Source organism: Panthera tigris, chromosome B3 (genome assembly GCF_018350195.1).
Source record: "Panthera tigris isolate Pti1 chromosome B3, P.tigris_Pti1_mat1.1, whole genome shotgun sequence".
Lineage (NCBI taxonomy): Eukaryota > Metazoa > Chordata > Mammalia > Carnivora > Felidae > Panthera > Panthera tigris.
Window position 1 is genome coordinate 101,997,656 of NC_056665.1, and position 22,752 is coordinate 102,020,407.

At 36.7% G+C, this 22,752-nt stretch overlaps 1 protein-coding gene, 1 long non-coding RNA gene and 1 other non-coding gene across 7 annotated transcripts in view; 1 reads left to right on the top strand and 2 right to left on the bottom strand.

Moving 5' to 3' along the window:
• DLGAP5 (DLG associated protein 5) overlaps positions 1-22,752 on the bottom strand; it is a 39,978-nt gene that overhangs the window by 13,900 nt on the left and 3,326 nt on the right. For 3 of the 4 annotated variants that reach the window (XM_042989755.1, XM_007083322.3, XM_042989756.1), the window contains exons 3-13: positions 18,975-19,159; positions 17,092-17,154; positions 15,270-15,354; positions 15,056-15,175; positions 14,233-14,303; positions 12,394-12,668; positions 11,117-11,244; positions 10,644-10,767; positions 7,681-7,766; positions 6,755-6,915; positions 1,418-1,510 (exon numbers count right to left, since the gene is read on the bottom strand). In XM_042989755.1, coding sequence (XP_042845689.1) covers positions 1,418-1,510; positions 6,755-6,915; positions 7,681-7,766; positions 10,644-10,767; positions 11,117-11,244; positions 12,394-12,668; positions 14,233-14,303; positions 15,056-15,175; positions 15,270-15,354; positions 17,092-17,154; positions 18,975-19,159 — 1,391 coding nt within the window. Of the gene's footprint in view, positions 1-1,417; positions 1,511-6,754; positions 6,916-7,680; positions 7,767-10,643; positions 10,768-11,116; positions 11,245-12,393; positions 12,669-14,232; positions 14,304-15,055; positions 15,176-15,269; positions 15,355-17,091; positions 17,155-17,517; positions 17,556-18,974; positions 19,160-22,752 lie in introns of those variants that run through there. The other variant, XM_042989757.1, reaches the window with a different exon arrangement.
• LOC122239611 lies at positions 5,488-19,927 on the top strand. Of its 2 annotated transcripts, none has more exons than XR_006218862.1 (5): positions 5,488-5,549; positions 8,096-8,161; positions 10,627-10,787; positions 11,023-11,086; positions 19,502-19,927. It is a non-coding gene; the product is annotated as an uncharacterized LOC122239611 (long non-coding RNA). The 2 variants fall into 2 exon arrangements; XR_006218861.1 differs by lacking the exon at positions 19,502-19,927 and adding an exon at positions 13,431-13,715.
• Positions 15,668-15,774, bottom strand: LOC122239791. The gene has a single exon (XR_006219176.1). It is a non-coding gene; the product is annotated as a U6 spliceosomal RNA (small nuclear RNA).

The window sequence follows — 22,752 nt, forward strand, 5'->3', positions numbered from 1 at the left end:
GGTTACATAAGAATAAAGTACTAAACTAGAAACCTAATTCTATCACCAAAGGTATTCTTCTAAAATATAAAGAGGGGTGCCTGGGTAGCTCAGTTGGTTAAGCACATCGGACTCTTAATTTCGGCTCAGGTCATGATCTCATGGTGGTGAGATCGAGCCCCTCGTTGGGCTCTGCACTGGGCATACAGCCTGCTTGAAATTCTCTCTCTCCCTCTCTCTCCCTGCCCCTCCCCCGCTAGTGCACATGTGCATGCGCACACTCTCTCTCAAAAAAAATACAACTAAGTAAAAATAAAATATAAAGAAACACTGGCAATGCTCTAAGGTGGTTTGAGAAGTATCTATTTGACCAGAAACTTTGAGTTCAAAACATTACTAGAAAAAAAAAGTACTACAAATAGAGAAGAATGGAATCTTTCATGTTAACAAAGCAAATTTTAGAGAAAATAGGAAAATTTACAAGATAAAGCATAGGGAAGAAGACAGACATTCTAAAGAGCCATTGTCCCTCTTTCCTATTTAAAAACTATTTCATTTTGAAATAGAGCACACAAAAGAATATATAAAAACAAAGAGGTGGCATAGCCTACTGATTAAGAACATGGATTCTGGGAAGAGAAGCCTGGCCGTGAAACATAGCTCCACATTTGGCAAGTGATTTAATCTTTCTGGACGTGAGGTTTCTCAACTATAGCTTGGGGAGAACAGAGCCTACTTCACAGGACTGTTGTGATGATTAAATGAGCTTATACACATTAAATACATAGAACAATACTTGGCACACACTAAGCATTATATCAATTATGTAGTATTCCTGTTATTATTAGAACAAAATGGATGTTTTACAACAAAATGTACAGTTTGAAGTCTAAAACAAACATGCAGGGGTGCCTGAATGGCTCATTCAGTTGAGTGGCCAACTCTTGATTTCAGCTTAGGTCATGATCTCACAGTATGTGGGTTTGAGCCCCGCATCTGGCTCTGTGCTGACAGAAAGGAGCTCGCCTGGGATTCTCTCTCCTTCTCTCTCTGCCCCTTCCCCAATCATGCTGTCTTGCTCTCTCTCTCTAAATAATAAATAAACTTTAAAAATATATTTAAAACAAACAAACATGCATATACCCACTATTTGGTAACTTAGAAGCCCTTTGTGTGTCCCCATTCAATTACAGCCCCTACCTCCTGCCCTCCAGAAAGAATTTAGTGTTTAGCTGAATTTAAGATCTGGCTGATTTAGAATTTAGCTGAATTTCATTGCTTCTTCAAAGGCAATCCAGACGTTGTATGTAATATATGGAACTTTACTGGTAAAAAGATGAAAAATCTGAAGCTAAATGTTTTTAAAGCTGAAAAATAAACATTCATTAAAGTAGAAGAATCTATGTTAGAAATTTGGATATAAAACCCACACACTTACCCGAAAGACTTTTTTGTTTGTATTATTATTGTTCTGCCATCCAGATTCCTCAAGTTTAGTCAAATTGTTGAATTTTTGGTTTACATCTTCTATCTGTTAGTAAATAAACCACATGTTTATCAGATTAATCCTAACTTTATTAAAATGAAAAACCAGTGAACTGAAGCTTCAAAAAAATTGAGAATGGTGAGTTGGACTGATGGCATATAAAATTAGACAAAGCCATCCTCAATTTAGTATTCAAATTAAGAATTCTTATGGTAAAATTGTTATTTGTGCTTTGACAAACTTCCAAAATCTACAGAAAAGATGTCAAATATGAAGAACCCTCCTAATTTATTTTTGACCATTAAAATGTAGGAGGGATATCCTAGATGTTTGTTTCCTAAACTATACAATGTGAACACGATATGTCTTTTTCTTTTTTTTTTTTTTAAACACAATGTCTTTTGCAAATACTTTCAGTCTGTGGCTTGCCTTCTCATTCTCTTGACAGAATCTTATTTTAAAAGATACATGTAATATACCTACTAGCAGGATAAGAATGTATGATCCTTATCCTTCTGGTATGGTCCTCATCTCAACTAGTTATCTAAAGTGGCGCCTTCTGTGCACCACTTTAGGGAAGATCAAAACAAGCCTTCCCGCATTCCAGTCAAGGCTTACATTCTTACGTTAACCTCCATGGGGCCTAGAAAATGTAGCCCCAAGAGAGGTCATTGTATAGGCGTGGACAAGATGCAGGGTCAAAGATGGAGTCAGTGTTGTCAGCGTATGATGCCTATCTTTCTGGTACTTCCAGTCTCCTCCAAAGAGGAAACCATTGTTAATAATTTAGTAAACATGCTTCAAACCCCCTATTATGCATTTATACACATGCATACTCTCAATTTCTCTCTCCTGAAAAAATGTAAATGTCAAAAAGATCAGGATTACACTATGACCAACTGATGTTCAACAATGTGTCAATGTAATCCAATGAGGAAAGGATAGTCTTTTCAACAACAGTGCTGGGAAATTGGATATACACACAAAAAAAGATGAATTAAAGTCTTACCTATATCATACACAAAAATGAACTCCAAATGAATCATATACCTAACTGTAGAGCTAGAACTACACTTTTAGAAAAAAACATAAGAAAATCTTTGTGAGCTGACATTTGGCAAAAAAAGAGTTCTTAGACATGGTGTCAAAAATCACAACATAGAAGAAAAAAGTTGATAAGTTGAATATCATCAAAATTAAAAACATTTACACTTCAAAAGACACCATTAAGAAAATTAAGACAAGCTACAAAGTGGGGGAAAATATTTGCAAATAATATTTCTGATAAAAGACTTGTCTTCAGAATATACAAACAGTTAGAACTCAATAACAAAAAGACAAACCCAATTTAAAATGGCCAAAAGATTTGAATAGAAATTTCACCAAAGAAGACATTTAAATGGCTAACAAACACATGAAAAGATAATTATCATAATTCATTAGGGAAATGCAAATCAAAACTACAACAAATACTTCGTACCCACTAGGATGGTTCCACTAGACAGACAGTAACAATACTAGTCAGGATGTGGAGACATAGGAAAACTCATACATTGTTGGCAGGAAAGTAAAATATTACAATCACTTTGGCAAACAGTATGGCAGTTTCTTAAAACTCAAACGTAAATTTACTATATGACCCATCAATATCTAGATATTTACCTCAAGAGAACTGAAAACTTATGTCCACACTAAGATTTGTATGTGAATATTCAAAGAAGATATTCATAATCACCAAAGTAGAAACAATCCAAGTGTCCTTCAACTGGTGAATAGAGAATGGTGTATTTACCCAAAGAACTACTACTCAGCAATGAAAAGGAACAAAGTACAGATACATCGCACAACGTGCAAGAACCTCAAAAACGTCATGCTAAGTGAAAGAAGCCACATATGAGAGACTACATATGGTATTATTTTACTTAATATGAAGTGTCCAGAAAAGGCAAATCTACGGAGTAAGTTGCTTAGGGCTGGGAGTGGGAATGGGGATTCACTTGCATACAGGAAAGAAAGGTCTTTTAATGCTGAAAATATTCTACACTTGGATTGTGGTGACGGTTGCACAACTCTGCAAATTTACTGAAAATCATTGAACTGTGCATTCAGAACTGGTAAGTTTTATGATATTAAACTTCAGAAAAGCTCTTAAAGGAAAAAAAAAAAAAAAAAGGTCCCAGAAGGCAACTTGAAGAGGCTCCCAATGGCCAAAGCTGGGAAATGAGTATCAACAGATACTAAATATAAACAATATAAACACATCAAATACCTCAAATCTATCAATTATTAATATTAAAAAACAAAATTGGTTACCATTGAATGATGCTAGTGAAACTCATTATCAAAACTGGAAAATATGTAAAAACTGGTCATAAAGCAATACTTAACATCACCATGACTACCTCAACACTATTCACGTCAGGGCCATACAGCAATGGACATTATCTTTCCTTCATTTTTTCTCTACTCTGAATACTGTTTTTGCTTTTCATTTGCTTGGTTTTTATGTATCTATCATCAATTCACCTCTAAATTTTATAAAAACCTCCTCTGAATACAATTTAAAAAGCAAACAGGGGCGCCTGTGTGGCTCAGTCAGTTGAGCATCTGACTCTGGATTTCAGCTCAGGTCATGATCCCAGGGTCACGTGATGGAGCCCCGCTCAGCCTGGAGCCTGCTTGGGATTCTCTCAATTTCTCCCTCTGCCCCTCTCCCACTTGTCTTTTTTCACTCTCTCTAAAAATAAAAAATAAGTGAAAAAGCTAGCAAACAAATCAGGTATTATATATTTAGCTCAATCTCACACAGACCAATCTCACAGGGACCAGGTCCTCCTGCTCTAATCTCAACCACTGCTTCGTAAACTACACACCTCACCACAACTCAGCCCCAATTCCCTTACCCCTTTCTGACACTCAGTCCCACCTCCTCCCATTTCTTGGTTTACTCCATCATTTTTGTGAGGTACATTCTCACTTGGTTTTATAAGAAAGAGAACATGGGAGGTAAAATTTGAGACTGTGTGTGTCTAAAAAGTGCCTTTTCACCCTCACATATGATTGGTTGGGTACAAAACTCCAAGTTGGAACTTATTTTCCATCAGAAGTTTGAGGGCATTGTTTTCTCAGCTTTCAGTGTTGCTGTTGAGAAATCCAAGGCTATTCTGATTCTTGATCCTTTGTATAAGACTTGTTTTCTCTCTCTGGAAGTTTCTAGATTTTTCTCTTCATCCCTAAAGTTGTACAATCATATTTAATAATGTGCATTGGTGTGGGCTTACTCTGATTCACAATGCTAGACACTCAATGGCTCCCTTCGATCTGGAATTTAGGTCCTCCAGTTTGGGAAAAAAATTTCAACTATTTCATTGGTTATTTCCTCTCCATTATTTTTTCTGTTCCCTTTTTCTGGAATTCCTATTATTTAGATATTATACTCCCTAGACCAGCCCACTTAATCTTCTTATCTACTTCTTATCTTATTCAATCTCTGCTACTTTACATCTCTCTCTTTGCTCTATTTTATGGGAGATCTTAACTTCATATTCCATCTTTGTACTGAATCTTACATTTCTGCTCTCACAGTGTTTAACTTCAAAGAATAATTTTTGTTGTTCTCTGAATGTTTTTTTAATAGCTGTTCTTAATAGACAGATGAAACATCTGTTCCCTTTGAGAATATTAACACTTGCATGTAAAAGTTCTTTTCTGGGGTGCCTGGGTGGCTCAGTCAGGTAAGCGGCCGACTTCGGCTCAAGTCATGATCTCAAGGTTTGTGAGTTCAAGCCCCGTGTTGGGCTCTGTGCTGACAGCTAAGAGCCTGGAGTCTGCTTCAGATTCTGTGTCTCCCTCTCGCTCTGCCCTTCCCCTGCTTGTGTCCAGTCTTTCTGTCTCTCTCAAAACAAATAAACATTAAAAAAAAAAAAAGTTATTTTCTCCTTGTATTATCTTCATTTCCTTCATCCAAAAAGTTTTCTTCCTGAGAAGAAACTTGCTTTTGACTTTTTTTTTTCTTTTTTTCAGATTCAAGGCTGTCCTCAAATGTCTAATGACTTTTGGCTACTGGTTCCTGAAATAATATTTTGTATGTACATCTATAAAATAAGTCAAGAAGCTAGAAAGTGTCATCTTCTCCCATGCTTTTCCTGATCTTCCTAGTGATTCCCTCCACTATAGCACTTTGTACATTAGATTAGAATTATATCCTGTGTCTGACTCACTAATAAACTACAAGCTTCTCTGGGAGAGAGAATGTGCCTTATTTTTCAACTTCTGGTATAATGCCTGGCACACAGTTAGAACTCAATAACTGCTAGATGATCTGAATTAGTAAGGACTAGAGTTGCTCATTTTTCTAAAGTGCAGAATCATTACAGTCTAAACAACATTCCAAACTATCCAGAAATCATCCTGACAACACAAGGAAGAAGTAGACATCATTTATAAAATTTAGACAGTACTTTAATTTTTTTTTCATGTTTATTTATTTTTGAGAGAGAGAGAGGGAGCGCACATGAGTGAACACGAGCGGGGGAGGGGCAGAGAGAGTGGGAGACACAGAATCCGGAGCAGGCTCCAGGCTCTGAGCTGTTAGCACAGAGCCTGACGCAGGGCTTGAACCCACAAACTGCAAGATCATGATCTGAGCTGAAGTCAGCTGACTCAGTTAACTGACTGAGCCACCTAGGTCCCTCTAGACAGTACTTTACAGTTTATAAAGATGCTGTCTGATATCTCATTTAACATTATTGATACCTAAAAAGCAGTTCCATTACCCCCATTTAATTATTGTTAACCTCTTTTTTTTAGTGTTTATTCACTTTTGAGATACAGAAAGACAGAGCACAAGTGGGGAAGGGCCAGAAAGAGAGGGAGACACAGAATCCGAAGCAGGCTCCAGGCTCCAAGCTGTCAGCACAGAGCCCAATGTGGGGTTTGAACTCACAAACTGTGAGATCATGACCTGAGCTGAAATCAGATGCGTAACCGACTAAGCTACCCAGGCGCCCCAACCTCATTTTTTAATCTCATTTTTTTTAATGTTTATTTTATTTTTGAGAAAGAGAGCACAAGCAAGGGAGGGGCAGAGACAGAGGGGGAGAGAGGATCCGAAGCAGGCTCTGTGCTAACAGCAGAGGAGCCCGATGCGGGGCTTGAACTCATGAACCATGAGATCATGACCTGAGCCAAAATAGGAGGCTCAACTGACTGAGCCACCCAGGTGCCCCAACCTCATTTTCAAAAAGATCAGGCTCAGAGTTAATATAATGAAAATGCTTGACCACGTACCTGAAAACTAACCATATCCCAAAATCCATCCAGATCTGTACAGGTCGTCTCCTTCTCACCTCGTTTGTATTCACAATTGTCCACCAGCCCTTCAAACTGCTTGAACCTTTCCTTCATAAGGAGTCTTGTTTGCCCAACTGCTGTGCGAATAAGATCTTTAGCTAGAGGAAAGATGAGGTTTTTAAAAGTTAAAAGACAAAAAAAAAAAAAAAACTAGACCTATATTGTCAGCCTACCAATTGATAAGGCCTCACCATAAATTTCAAAATTTTTAACTTAGTGCAAAACAAAAAACAGCACTGCAAAACTGTCCTAAAAATACTGAGCATTAACTGCCTGCTTTAATTCCTGCTAAAAATCAGCAATATTCATTCTCATACACACCGCTGCACAATAAATGGCATTTTACCTCTATTTGTATTTAATAAGAATTCAGCCTCAAACAACTCATCACACAACAGTATCCACGAAGGGCTTCACATTGACAGAACACAAATGACTTTTTTCTAAACAGCTTCCCCAAATAAGTCAAATTAAGGAATTTTTCTAAATCTGTGCCATATTGATTTAGGTAGTGATTTCCATATTGATTATTGATTTGGGATTATTTTCATTCAGAAAATATTTTTGTTTAATTAAACAATACCAGTTACAGAGGTCACTCATAGTTATATAAAAAATATCTAATAATAAGCAAATGTCTAATTTTCAGGAATAATCAATATTCCAATTCCTTGTATCTCTTAAGTCATGTACCAATTTAGCACAGAGATATTAGCAAATGTATGTTGAGATATAAAAAATTCCTGTTTTGAATAACAATGTAACTATGAAGTTGGACACTAGATCTTTATGTTTCAGATAAATGTATAACTATATTTAAAAACACAAAACTAAAACATAAAAAAAAATAAATGTTCCCTCACCATCATCTGGAATGTCCAATTCAAGCTTCCTGTCCCACTCCAAGCAGTGCGAAGTTAATTTCTCAGTTTCTGACTGAAGAATATTTCTAAAATTATGATATACATTTGTTTTACAAATGTTTCTCATACTAATATCTAAGTATTTGCATTATGACACACATAACATTAGAAAGGTGTAAAAGATAGGCACGATGTTAATTTTTCAGCATTGATGCTGATTTTATGAATTGTGATATATTAAATCCATAAATACAAGTTGATACCCTATGTCCATCTTTCTATACCTAGAACTTATGCAAATGGGTTAGTGCCAAGAGCCCACTTTTCACCCTACACTATTATTTCCAACTTCTTCTGTTCTTACTTTTCAGAGACTTCACAGAAATAATCAGATGTTCTTTATCTCTGTTATTAGTTCTCTGTTATTGCCCATGGAATGAAGACCAACTCAACTCTCAAGAGCAAGCTGAAGCCAAACACTGTAAGTATGGAATTACAGTTATAAGGCCCTACAGGTTCTCTGTAATTAGTAGGCTTTGCTTGCCACTCCAAAGGCAGTGGTTCTCAACAGGGGTCAATTTTGTATCCACCCCCCCCCCCCCCCGCCCTCCCTGGACATATTTGACACTGTCTAGAGGCATTTTTGTCATGAACTGGAGGGGCACTACTGGCCAAGGATGTTACCAAACAATCTGGAATGCAGAAGATGGTCCCCATGAGAATTATCTAGTCTAAAATGTCAATAGTGCCAAGGTTAAGAAACTGGCCTAAGGTGATCGTAATCTGTTTCTTTATAAAAAGAATCCTAGCAGGAGAAACTGAGGATAGTTTTTGTTTCCTAGAAGAAAAACTTAGCTGTTTATATCTAATAGCATGACAGAGAATGACTTAATTTATGAGAAAGGAGACCTGGCTTAGATCTGATGTTATTAAGTTGGGTAAATTGCTCATTGTCTCAATGTCTCACAGTTGAAAACACAACGGATTAGCTAAATCTCTAAAATTCATTACAGTTCTAAAATCTCAAGCTCTAAAAATAATTGAAGTGGCTTTCAAACACATAAAAAGAAACTTGTTAATAGTAGAATAAACATTAAAACTGCAGCAAGATAGTATCTTACCTACTTATCTATTTGATTGGCAAAGCTCAAAAAATTGTTAATCTTATGTTGAAAAAGGTATGAGAATGTCCTTGCTACATTTACTCAAGAAAAACAGCATCGGGGTGCCTGGGTGGCTCAGTCGGTTGGGCGTCCGACTTCAGCTCAGGTCATGATCTTGCAGTTCATGGGTTCAAGCCCTGCATCAGGCTCTGTGCTGACAGCTCAGAGCCTGGAGCCTGCTTCGGATTCTGTGTCTCCCTCTCTCTCTGCCCCTCCACTGCTCATGCTCTGTCTCTGTCTCAAAAATAAATAAAACATTAAAAATAAAGAAAAACAACATGTACATAAGCATGTTGTGCTCATGCCTGCGTGTGGATAATTTGGAAAATCTGAATACTGACTGGATATTTTATGACATTAATTATCATTATTACATTAAGCACAATAAATATTACGGTTAATGTTAACATGAGTTTTCAACTTTGAAAAATACCTACAGAAATATTAATGGGTGAAGTGATAGGATTATTTGGGATTTTCTTAAAACATCTTGAGTCAGAAGTATATGTAAATATGAAACAAGATTGACCCTGAGTGATGAGTACAAGGGAGTTCAGTGTACTGTTCCCTGTACTTTCATATGTTTTAAATTTTCCACAAGAAGTTTAAAAAAAAAAAAAAGAAGAGCATGTAATTATTTCCTGTGTGATGTGGAATGTTGGGGCCTTTCTCCAAATGCAGTCCACTGATTTGTTTCCAAGGCCTGTTAAGTGACATGGTTGAGTTTCCCCAAAAGGATGTTAATTTTCACTCTTCACAGATGGAAAAACATAATCCTACTTCATGACTTAGTAGGCCAAAGAGCTTCCTACCATCTCCTACTAACCTTCCTTTGTAAAATAAAGGTTAACTCAGTTTCTTTGTCGAGGGTGTAAACAGTATGAGAAAATAGGAATTCCCATAACTTGCTGAAAGGAATGTAAATTGAGGTTGTTATATATTTTCACATGAGAGAATTGGAATGCATACAAGGTTGTTCCTTGCAGCCTTGATTGTATTAGTAATGGACTGACCTCAGTGTAAATAATGAGCAACAGCAATTTACTATTAAGTAAATAGTGGTACATCACATACTGGATACTATATGGTCATTAAACACACACACACACACACACACACACACACACACACACACACACAACACAAACAACACGAGTGAGCTCTTTAAGTATTAAAATGGAATGTCTCCCACAATGAACATTAAATGAAAGCAGAATAGTAAACTACTGTGTATATTAAAAGTGGGAAAAAATATATATGCTTGTCTACGTATATGTTATCTATCTCTCTGAAAGTTTTCATAAAACATGAGTAACACTGGCCTCCATGGAAGATTAACCATGGGGTTAGGAGACAGTTGAGAAAGGGCTTCTCACTTGTACCTTTTTCTACCTTTTGAACTAGGAACCACATGAATTAAAGTATCAGCTACTGAAAACATAATTAAAAAAAAATTTTTTTTTGTTTATTTACTTTTGAGAGAAAGACAGAGTGTGAGTGGGGGAAAGACAGAGAGAGAAGGAGAGACAGAATCTGAATCAGGCTCCAGGCTCTGAGCTGTGCCCACAGAGCCAAATGTGGGACTTGAACTCACAGACCATGAGATCTTGACCTGAGCTGAAGTCGGATGCTTAACTGACTGAGCCACCCAGGACGCCCCATAATTAAAATTTAAAAGATAAATAAAAATCACTAAGAGTTTAATTCATCTATTATATAAAGGCTAAAATAGTTTAATTTGGGTTTTAAATATCTAGACATTAATGCAAACATTTTACACTAGGAACAAAATGGACAAACCTGAAATATGGCACATCATGTTGTGGCTGAGATACCTGATCTTCATTTATTTCAAGTGACAGGACTTCTTTTGTTGGGAGGCCATTTGAATTTTTAGTAGTTTCATCTTTATTTAAGACGTGTTCTACAAAGAAAACACCACAGGTAAATTTCAAAGCAGCAGTTTTTCTAAAATGCCATCCCCTACAAAAGACAAAATTTTAGAATCCTTCAATTTTTTCTTTGTTGAACTTTAACATTTTATTTCTGCTTCAATGATTTCATTTATCACATCTCCTCTAAAGTGTCTTGACATTTTCATCTCTTCAAATTTGCATTTCCCCCCTTCTCTCAGTCTGCATTCCTCATTCCAATTCTCTGTCTGGATGTCTTTCCCCAGGTTTCCCATCTCTTCTGAGTCTGTGTGGCTCTAAACAAACCTCTGATAAATCATAGTCCGGAAGGTAAGTAAAAATTTAATTAAAATACCATACCTTTATTCCAAACTGTGAGAGAACCCAAAGGACACTGCAGTTTATTTGAATCTTGATGTACTATCTTCGTAGTGGAAGTTTTACACTTTTGGGCCAGAATTTCTTTTGTTGGTTCTTGAGTCTTAGCACTAAAAGCAATAGCAAAAATACACTTTATGAAGCATGAATCCTATATATCTAATTGAAGTATTTCAAAATTACATTGCTTTTTAAAAACCTGGGATAAAATAAAAATATTTATTTTTATTTTATTTTAAATATTTATTTTTGAGAGAGCACAGCATGAGTGGGGCAGAGAGAGGGTGACAGAGGATACAAAACAGAGTCTGCAGTGATAGCAGCAAGCCCCATGTGGGCTCGAACTCACTGACCACAAACTCATGACCTGAGTTGAAATCAGACGCTCAACCTACTGAGCCACCCAAGTGCCCTGAAATATGTTTATTTTTAAAACAATAGGTCCATTCTGGAGCAGAAAAATTTAAACACCTATGTAGTGGGGCTGTTCATCTTCACTAATTATAATGAGATCTAAATACTTTGAAGATCTCTTAATGGAATAAACACTTAGCAGTCTTGCTGCTGCCAGGCAGTTTCTAGTAAATCTGCCAACAGCCAATCTGCAAAACAATCCTGTCTTTTCTTTTAAAGAGTCCAACTGATCCCTCTCCCCGCTCCACTTTGCAAGTTAATCAGTTTTTCTAAAGTGTACTCAGCAAAAGAATACAAACCAAAGCCCATGTCTGAGCTACAGTATTATAGCAACTTTTTTTTTTTAAATGTTTATTTATTTTTGAGAGAGAGAGAGAGAGAGAGAGCACGAGCGAGCATGAGCATGGGAGGGGCAGAGAGAGAGGGAGACACAGAATCTGAAGCAGGCTCCAGGCTCCGAGCTGTCAGCACAGCCTGATGCAGCGCTTGAACTCACAAACCACAAGATCATGACCCGAGCCGAAGTCAGACACTTAACTGACTGAGCCACTCAGGTACCCCGGCAACTTCTTCTAAAAATTTATTTCCAAGTGTTATAACAAAGTCACTTATTAAAAGCAATGAAACATAAATTGTACTAGGAAAATAAGGTTAATAACAATGCACAGGAAATATCAAAACTGTCAAATAGATTATTGTAGCCTTCTGAAGAATTTTTTAACCAAATTTTAATGAGTCATAATTAAATTAACTAAATAATAACTTTTAAAAAGCACAAGCCAAATCTAAGAAAGGCATTTGTTACCATCTTAGCAAGGAATTCATTATTAACATTACATTCTTACATTTCTGTTTCTAAAGGGGTCCAGGTATAACTGGGTGTCAAGAAAGCATTGGCACTTCTGGGAGTCATAGGTGTTACTTGATAGGTCCTCAGACCATCCAATGGCTGAAACATAAAATCTTGAGGTGCGAAGGAATTCTTTCCTTTCATTTTTGCAGTATTTGTCTTAGGTAAGTTTTCCAGTTTTGATAAGACTCCATCTGGATCCATTCCATTTGTTGTACTGGTTTGTGAATCCAAAGTATTTTCTTTACTATCAAGTTTAAAAGAAATGACCTAGTTGTAAGTAAACAGAATAGAGTGAGAATTGCTCTTCTGGGATATATTTGACCAATTTTTACAGGCTGAAAATGTGACAGTTGAGATCTATGTCCCACATACATAATTTAAGAGACGACAAAAACAAATACAATGAAATGTATATAAGGAATCAGAAGACCAGCTATACTAAACCAATGCTAAGATCCAGAAAGAGGGAGAACCAATCCTCATTATAGGAATAAATAATAGGTTTTAGGTATTACAACAAATTAAAATATATGAAAACTAAAATGGAAAAATTACTCACCTAACAAATACAGATCTCTTTTTACTTTGATTATGATGATAATTACAATAGTTTGAGAATCAGAAATCCAACGTTTATTAAATGACTACTACTGTCAAGTACCAAATCATTTCTGTAAATAACCTTGATTATAAATAACCTTGTCATATGAGCAAAATTATTTTTTAAGATTACACAATAAGATGAACCATATAAAATGTGAAGTATATTTTATTTTTCAAGTCAATGTAATTACTTGGTTTTTTTAATAGAGATGTAATTGACATGTAACATTGTATTAGTTTCAAGTGTATAACATGATTCAATATTTGTATATATTGTGAAATGATCACCACAGTAAGTCTAGTTAACATGTATCACTATAGTTACAGAATTTTTTGGTGATGAGAACTTTTAAGATCTACTCTAAGCAACTTTCAAATATGCAATACAATATTATTAACTATAGTCATCATGTGATATATCCCCAGGACTTATTTCAACCTGGAAAAGAATTTAAGGGAGATACTATCTCTGAGGCCAACATGGAAGTGAAAGTAAAAACCTAGTGATAATCCTTAAAGAGGAAATCAATCTTAAGGGAAGAACATGAGGTCCAGCTGCTTACTCGTGAAGATTCACCCTATACTGTCTTCCTGGAGGATCCAGATTTGATTTTTTAGTAAAATCTAGCCAGGTTTTTTACAGCTTGGCAAAACTTTTATTTTTAAGGTTAAGGAATTATAATGTGGCTTATAAACCAAGGAACTGGGCCCTCAAATTGGTGAATCTTTTTTGAAGACTCTACTAGACTCTATGCTAGATGCTATCAGAAATGTTAGGTTATTTAATTCTTAAAACTACTCCAAGTAAGTATTGCATGTTAGAGATGGGAAAATAAATTCATAACTTGTCCAAAGTTATCTAGCTAATTGGAAGCAGAGACAATATTCAAACTCACACCTAAATGAATCCAAAGTCAATACATTTCACCCTACTACATCTTATCGCTTAGTCAAATCTCATGTGAAGGTTTCTGTCAACTAATGTTATTGTATTTCTCTATCTCCTGTTAACCAAATTATCCTTTCTCTAGCTTATAAAGCTCTGAGGATATAATACCTGAAAGACAACAACAATATATCCTCTTCATGCTTCTTTATGGTTCAAGATGTTTTAACACACATGTAGGTTAATTCTCTTGAAGCAGCTCTGTATGCTTAATTTCAGCTTTATGCAAGTGGCAATGAGATTTTCAAAGTATCTAGGAATAAACAGATGTTTATACTCTACCTTTTCAGGTTTTGTTTCTATATTTTTGGCAGGTCTTCCTTGATTTGGTGCCTTTCTCTCTATTTCATGATCTAAAATAAAAGTGAAATAAAACAACCATTTTGATTAGATAGAAAATGCTATTTTAAAAGCACTAGGTAATTTGGAAAAGGAAAAAAGGCAGCAATAGGAATATATATCTTAAAGGATTTTTTGATTAAGTCATATTATAAAATGAGATAAAAACAGATGAAATTTCCTGCCAAGTAAAGGCCATCTGTTTTCAAAACCAAGTGTTAAGGTATTTTACTTTACCTTTTGGCTCTGAATATCAAGTACATATTTATTATAGAAAATTAGGAAAATAAAGAAAAGCACAAACACAACAAAATTAAAAATAACCTACGAATACATTACTCAGTAACAATCATTAGTGTCACTTTAGTGTATGTTTTTCCAGTTTTACCCTACATTCACATATTCACATACATATTTTAGGATTGTGATCATAGTGTTCAGAATCTGACCTGTTTTTCTTTGCCCACTCAATATATCACGTTCTTTCACAACACTGTCCTTAAATATTTACATTGTATTCCACCAAATGGATGGGCTGTAATTTATTTGGGCCATTAAATGTTCACTTTGAAGCACTGCTTATACCAATTCAGGTACTTCCACCTTTGAGTACCCACAGAATGCTACCTGGATGCTGAGGCATCGAACCTACCTTTGGGAACTGGAATCTCCTATTTCCTCCTCTCCTGCTCAGAGAAGTACATGATGATTTTTAAAATTGAACACAAAAAACCTCAAAGACCAAAACACTCTAGATCATTCTTACCATTAGCTCTTGTGACTGGCTTTCTTGTTGTAGTAGATGAGACTGTTCTGGCATTCTGCTTTGCTGCTTGAGTGGCTGATCGAGTCATTCTCACCGATGTGGTCGTTACAGGCTGTACGGCTGTGGGAAAAAATAATCAAATCAAATGCTTTTTGTAATCATTAAATTACTGTTGTGGCAACATCAGAGCTTATAGTAACTGCTAAATTCCTACCTTTTCTCTCTTTGTCCAACACTTTTCTTTCAGAAGTTTGTCTTTGACCAGGTCGAATTGCTCGAACATCACTCCCATTATCAATCTATTAAAGAGATTAAGGTGCTATGTGATTTAATTGCATAATGAATCAAATCACCACATTTTTCCCCGAGGGGTTTTCAAGTTATTTTATTAATCCAACCGTAGAGACACCCCCCCATCTCTGCCACCCTCACTTTCTTCTGAAATGTTGTGGAGTGAGAAGAGAAGGATTGAGCAGACCCACTCCCTGAGGAGCCACTTCCAAAAGGTGGAAATAGGGGTGGGGGGAAGACATCACAAAAATAGCAACAGATAAAAGAGGGACAACAGAAGCACAAGCACAACAGAAAGCCAAGGCAGTGGCGGATGGGGGGAGGAATATGGGATGCTTCAGGAACGTGTGTGTCATCCTTGCACAGGGGCCATGCTAATCTTCTCTGTATCGTTCCAATTTTAGTGTATGTGCGGCTGAAGCAAGCACTCAGTTGCCACATTTTTTATCTATCAATTGACCCCCTCAGCTGAAATCTTACTATTATAAAATGACCTGGCAAAAAAAAAAAAAAAATCACTTCTCCAAATAAAATGAGATGAAGAAAAAAGTTTTCCATGATATAGACTTCTTTACAGGCCTTTTTAGAATCCTAGACTTTAGAAAATGCTAATAACCTAAGCTATGAAAAATAGCTGACTATAATCTTCTGAGAATCCTTAAATAGGCTAGGCATGTTTTCACTTCAAGACCTTGAATTATGTCTAGAAAATTCTTCTCCTGGATAGAAAGCTCTTTCCCATAGTTCACTCTTCCATTCCTTATAAGACTTCAGTCAAAATGCCACTGTGTCAGCGAGGCCCTGCTTGACTGCCCCAATCAAAATTCTGCCTGACACCCACTCCAGTACTCCCCTTCTCCCTTCACTTTTTATCCCCTCCATAATACTGATGACCATCTGACATACTCTATACCTATTTTTTTACTGCCTAGTTCACATGTAAGCTCAATGAAAACAAGAAATTTTATTTTGTTCACTACTATGCCCTAGAGACTAGAGAAACATGGTAGTGACTCAAACATTCCTGAATACATGAAATTCAGCTTCCTCACCTGATGAAGAGGCATATTATTTCCCTCCTTGCCCACTTCACTTTATTTTAGCAATCTTCCTAGTAACTTTATCCATAATCGTGTTTTGAAGACCCACAAGTTTATCATACCCACCCTATATGCTTTATATCCCTATCTACATTTGGTGATGATGTGGAATGCATAACAGAAGCCCAGTAAACAAAAGAGTGTGACACAAAGTTTGGCATACATCTAATAAGGGATGTTGGACACAGATATTTTAAGTATTTCCTTAGTAACCAGCCAAGATGGCTTTATGTCACCAAAGCACTAATACTGATTTTTGTACTATTAACTCTAGCAAATCAATCACTACACTTAAAGGTGATAATAGACAGGAGTGCCTGGGTGGCTTGGTAGGCTGAGTGTCCGACTTTGGTTCAAGATCCTGATCTCACAGTTCGTAATTTCGAGCCCCATGTAGGGCTCTGTGCTGACAGCTCAGAGCCCAGAGCCTGCTTTGGATTCTGTGTTTCCTCTCTCTGCCCCTCCCCTGCTTGCACTTTGTCTCTCTCTCTCTAAAATAAATAATAAAACATTAAAAAAAAAACTAAAAAAAAAAAAAAGAAAAAGAAAAAAGTGATATTAGATAAAAAAATGGATTTACTTACTCTGAGAAAAAAGTACAATTTGTCATATTAGTAACAATTATCTACTAACAATCAACTATACCTTAGTCTGCTCCATTTGGTCTTTGGCCTTTGACCTTGTAATCCGTACAGAAGATGGAACAGCCTTAAAACAGTCAAAGAAAATAAAGTTAAAAAGTGAACCGGCAAAATTTAATTTCATGTCTCTTTATAAAACAAAGTTTCCATTTTAAGGTTAAATTTTAACTTTAATCATTTATGGCAAAAAGATACTTGCCAACTTTACTACTTTTTCTGGTTCTGGCTTGATTTAAATTACATTTAAGTTAATCACTTCAAAACTTATATTTCTCAGTGAGCTGAAAGAAGAAATTTCAAGCCATATTTTCCAGGTATTTGAATCCTCATTAATATGATTAGTTGGACATATTTAGAAGGGGTAAATGAACAGACTTAAGTATTAGGATTTTTTGTTTGCTGTTTTATGAAAAGATACCACAGAGCTTACTCTAATAGCTTTAACAGTTTGTCTTCAAGTCTCATGATTATGCATTTCTCCATTGTCAATAAGAAAAATGAGACCTAATCACAAAATGTGGGAAAAAAAAATCTAGCATGAGAAAGACTGACTAAAAAGTGATATTTGTCAACTCTGTAAAATTTCTTAAGAAGCATAATCAGAATTCTTCCTTAGATAAGAAGTCATTTTCTTCTGTAATCTCAGTGAAAACCTAGTGCTAAAGAAATTAGGCTTTTCTCTAGATTGCATGGAGAAGAGAATTCAACAATGGCTATCTAAATAAAAAAAACAATTATTGGCGAGTCTTATTGTTTAGCACCATGATGGGTCTCCTCTTGTTCCCCCTACATACATACATATATATATATATATATATATACACACATACATATATGTATATGTACATATATATAATTTTTTAAGTGTTTATTTTAATTCTAGTAGAGTTAACATACAGTGTTATATTAGTTTCAGGTGTATAATATAGTGATTCAATGATTTGATACAACACCCAGTGTTGATACAACACCCAGTGATCATCACAAGTGACTCCTTAATCCCCATCACCTATTTCACCCATCCCCCTCCCCTTTGATAACCATCAGTTTGTTCTCTATAGTTAAGAGTCTGTATCTTGGTTTAGTCTTTTTTTTCCCCCTATATTTGTTTCCCCTACGTATATTTTTAACATTTTTAATGGTTGTCTATAGCTTAGACCAATGATTGGTATCCTACATATCTCAAAAAGCCACCTTAAATCTAACCCCTTCCAAGGTCTTCTTTGACATTCCTCCAAACATAAATAATCTCTCCCTCCTCTAATATACAGAATATATTTATATCTTTTCAATTTGAACTCTATTGTATTAACTTCAGTCTCTTCCACCTTATTCTAAGGTCATATACAGATAATAATCATAGATCGGTTAAAAAAAATCAATGGGATGCACGAAGCCCAGAAAAATAGGCAATGTCTTGGGCCTTTATATTATTTAATTCTTATCTAAATCAGGAATGAGTATACGGTTTGAGATCTTTTATACATATGTTTAAAACAGCAAATCACCAGTGACTATCTAATTTATAAATCCCACTGCTCCTGTTCAAACTTTATTCTTCTTGACTCATTGACCATTTTCTTTAGATCACACCTCCTTGAGCTTCTATCCCCCGTTTCAGTGCTCCAGCTACTCAGACCAGTCCTTCTCAGCCTATCATTGGAAACGGACTTCTGCCCACTTGTTTTTCCTATCTCAAAAACCTATAGCAACATCAAGAGACCTGACTTTCATCTTCTGAGTTACTATTATGTCATTCCTACCTCATGTCAACTAAATGAATAAAGAGAGTAAGGGGAAATGGTTATTTTAGTTCTTTAAGCTCTTACAGATAATTCCAGTTAAAAGGAACTATTCCTCTATATCAAATTATGATAGTAAATTTACCTTTTTTGGCTCTGTACCCTGGTTTGATAACAGAAAACAAGGCATATCGGGTCTATAAAGGCCTACTTTAAATACTCCTCGTTTAGCTTTCTCTCTCTGCTCTTTCAATTTCTGAAGTTGCTTTTCTTCTTTGTATTTCTGGAGCATTTGCTTTCGTTGATCACCTAGAGCAGTTTTTGTTGACCCTAGACAGAAGAAACCCACAGTATATAAAACATTTCAGATAAAAAGTTAGGCAAATGTCTGACTTCTAACTTCAACTTTGTTAAGAAATGCTTTTAGTAACTTTTGTTCATTTCTTAGAACTCTAACCACAAGTTATTTCAACCTCTATTCTTTTAAAAATTCCTATTTCTTTTGCTTTTGCTTGTTCAAATATCTATTAACTGCTTGCTACATATTGGGTGTTTATTACTTCACTTCTGAATTAATGAACTCATTTGATAGCCAACCTCCAAGCTAACCCCAAGGATTCTCACCTTCTGATAATGATGTCCATGTGTCCTATTCCTTTCCACACTGAATAGGGCTGACTTGGATAACCAACAAAGTACAGTGAAATGATGGAGTGTGACTCCCAAGACTAGGTCATTAATGACACTGCTGTTTGCCTTGCCTTATCTTGGATCACTTGCTCTGGAGGAAGCCAGTGGCCTTGCGGAATCTTAAAGAGACTCGAGTAGCCCTATGGAGGTGTCTACATGACAAAGTTCTAAGGCCTCCTGCCAAAAGCCAGCATCAACTTGCCAGTCATGTGGGTGAGTTATCTGGGGAGCAGATCCCTCTAGTCTCAGTCAAGCATGTAGATACATCCCCAGATGACATCTTGAGTGCAACCTCCAGAACCACCTGCTTAAGCTGCACCCAAATTCCTGAACCACAAATATTGTGTGAAATAATAAATGTTTATTGTCTTAAGCCACCAAGTGTTGGGTTAACAAAGACCCCAATATTAGGGCTACCCGTCAGTTTCTTTAGTTCAACTTGGGTTTCCACCTACATACTCTGTTTGTTTTAACTGGTTTGGGAAATATAAGGGGCTATGTGCAAGACAGTCTTAGGCAGAGAATTTCTGCCCTTGAGAAGCTCATAGTATATTGGAGAAATAAACAGTTTCAGTCTGGTTTAGCATGATATAAATAAGAGACTGCACACAATAGAGAATTAGTATAAAACTCCCCCCCTGGGGAGATCAGGAAAGGTTCCTGAGAAAAGAGAATACCTGAAAAAGGTTCTGAAGAATGAGCATGTTTGTCCGCTGGGTAAGGGCTAAAAGTAATTCAGAAAGGGGCTCAGTCGGTTGGGTGTCTAACAGTTTTGTGAGTTTGAGCCCCGCATCGGGCTCTGTGCTGACAGCTCAGAGCCTGGAGCCTGCTTTGGATTCTGTGCCTCCCTATTTCTCTGCCCCACCCCTGCTTGTGCTCTTGTCTGTCTCTCAAAAATGAATAAATGTTAGGGACGCCTGGGTGGCTCAGTCTGTTGAGCATCCGACTACGGCTCAGGTCATGATCTCACGGTCTGTGGGTTCAAGCCCCGCGTCGGGCTCTGTGCTGTCAGCATGGAGCCTGGAGCCTGCTTCGGATTCTGTGTCTCCCTCTCTCTCTGTCCCTCCCCAGCTCATGCTCTGTCTCTGTCTGTGTCAAAAATAAATAAACATTAAAAAAAAAAATGAATAAATGTTAAAAAAAATTTTTTTTAATAATTCAGGTGGATAACTGCACAGCTAAGCAAATTTACTAAAAAAAAAGAGTATTTTAAATGGGTATTTAAATGTATTTAAAATGGGTAGGTTTTTTTATGCTATGTAAATTATACCTCAATAAAGTTGTTCAAAATAATAGTAAGAAGAAGAAGAAGAAGCCAGAGGACAGAATATGCAAAAGCACACATGATGAAATGGTTAGTCAACAAAACCTCTGTATTCTCAACTTCTTCTCTAAAAGTTTCTTTCATCTCTTGATCAAATTGAAACCTGGCTCCCCGCTGAAGACAGCTTCCCCAGTTGTCCTTTCACGTGGTTGACTTTTTTCTCTCACCCTGGTGGTATCACTGAGGTGTCCTCATTGTTGCTTCCCAATGATTTCCTCCTCCTCACCAAAAGATCCCACCTTTACATTTCATGTCATCAGATCATACTATCCAGTACCCCAGTTTGTCATCTATAGGCCCTCCAGGCTTCCTCTCATTCATTAAAGGCTATAGCTCCTAGCTCACTGTCACTGTCTCCATCACTATCCCTGTATAAATCTTGATGACGTCTCCAATAGCCTGGCTTCTCAATTCTTAGGCTTTCTTTTCTCCAGTGTTCGTCCAATGGTCACATCCATACAGGTATTTCAACCTTTCTCATGTCATGACACACATAACAAGTAACATTTACACACCACACTGGAGCAAACAAAGAAACTGCTTATGACCAAACACAACCAGACTAAGAAAGGGTCTGACCAACCCAGGGCCTTCCAGAAACATCAATATTTTGTCACTCCTGTATTCATTCGTGTGACAATTGGCACCCTACTTCTTATGCCATTGTCTTCTTGAAAAAAGCTAGTCAGCTGTCCTACAGAATGTCCTGCACTGTGTATTTGTTTGCTTTCTCATGTTTTTTTACGCATTCCTCTAGCCTTCGTGTTTTCTATAAACTGGAAATTAAATATAAGGTGTTTGTTGTTGTTGTTGTTGTTGTTTTAGTTTATTTATTTAGAGAGAGAGAGTGAAGGAGGGGCAGAGAGAGAGGAAGAGAGAGAGAATCCCACGCAGGCTCCACATCATCAGCACAGAGCCTAATGTGGGGCTCGGGCCCACAAACCACAGGATCATGACCTGAGCTGAAATTAAGAGTCAGACACTTAACTGACTGAGTCACCCAAGCAACTCCTCTAAGGTTTTGATTAGATTCAAGTTAAACTTTTAGGGCAAGAATATGTCCTGAATGGTGCCGCCCTTCTCTGAACCCACTCCAATCTGGCTTTCACTCCATCAAAACTCCCCATCAAGATTAGTGACCTCTCATAATAGCAAAGTTCGAAATCTCATGTCAACTATTGTTTGACCTAACAAGCAGCACTGACATAGTCTCTCCCTGATATGCTCGTTTCACTTGGTTTCCAGAATACTACACTCTTCTTGTTGTCCTCCTGCTCTACTTTGCATTGCTCTCCAGTTCTGTGCCAGTTTCCCCTTGTGTCCTCACGCTCTAAATGTTGGAGTGCTGACCCCTCTTCTCTCCTTTTTCCATACCCAAACTCTGGATAATCACATCCAGTCTAATGTCTCCCAACACGGAATATCAGTTGACAATTCCTGAATTTATATCTCAGTGCAGACTTCTCCCCTGAACTCATCTTATATGCAACTACCTTTTCATCAGGTCCACTTACATGTCTAATAACTTTCTTCAATTGGACATGTCCCAAACTGAACTCTTAACCTTATCATTCCCCCCACCCTAAAACTGTTCCTCCCTCGGTCTTTTACAATTTAGTAAATGGCCACTCCATACTTTCAGGTGCTCAAGCCAAAAACCTTGGAATCAATCTTTCTTTATCAACCCTACATCCAATCCATTAGAAAATTCTATTGGTTCAACTTTCTAAGTCTATCCAGAATGCAACCACCAATCTATAATGCTACCACTTTGATCAGGCATCACCTCTCAACTAAATTATTGCAATGGTGTCCTACTTCGTTTTCCTGAGGCTATACTTGCCAGCCTACAATCTATTATTGACATAGCAGCCAAAGCGATGCTTTTGAAACATAAATCAGATTTATA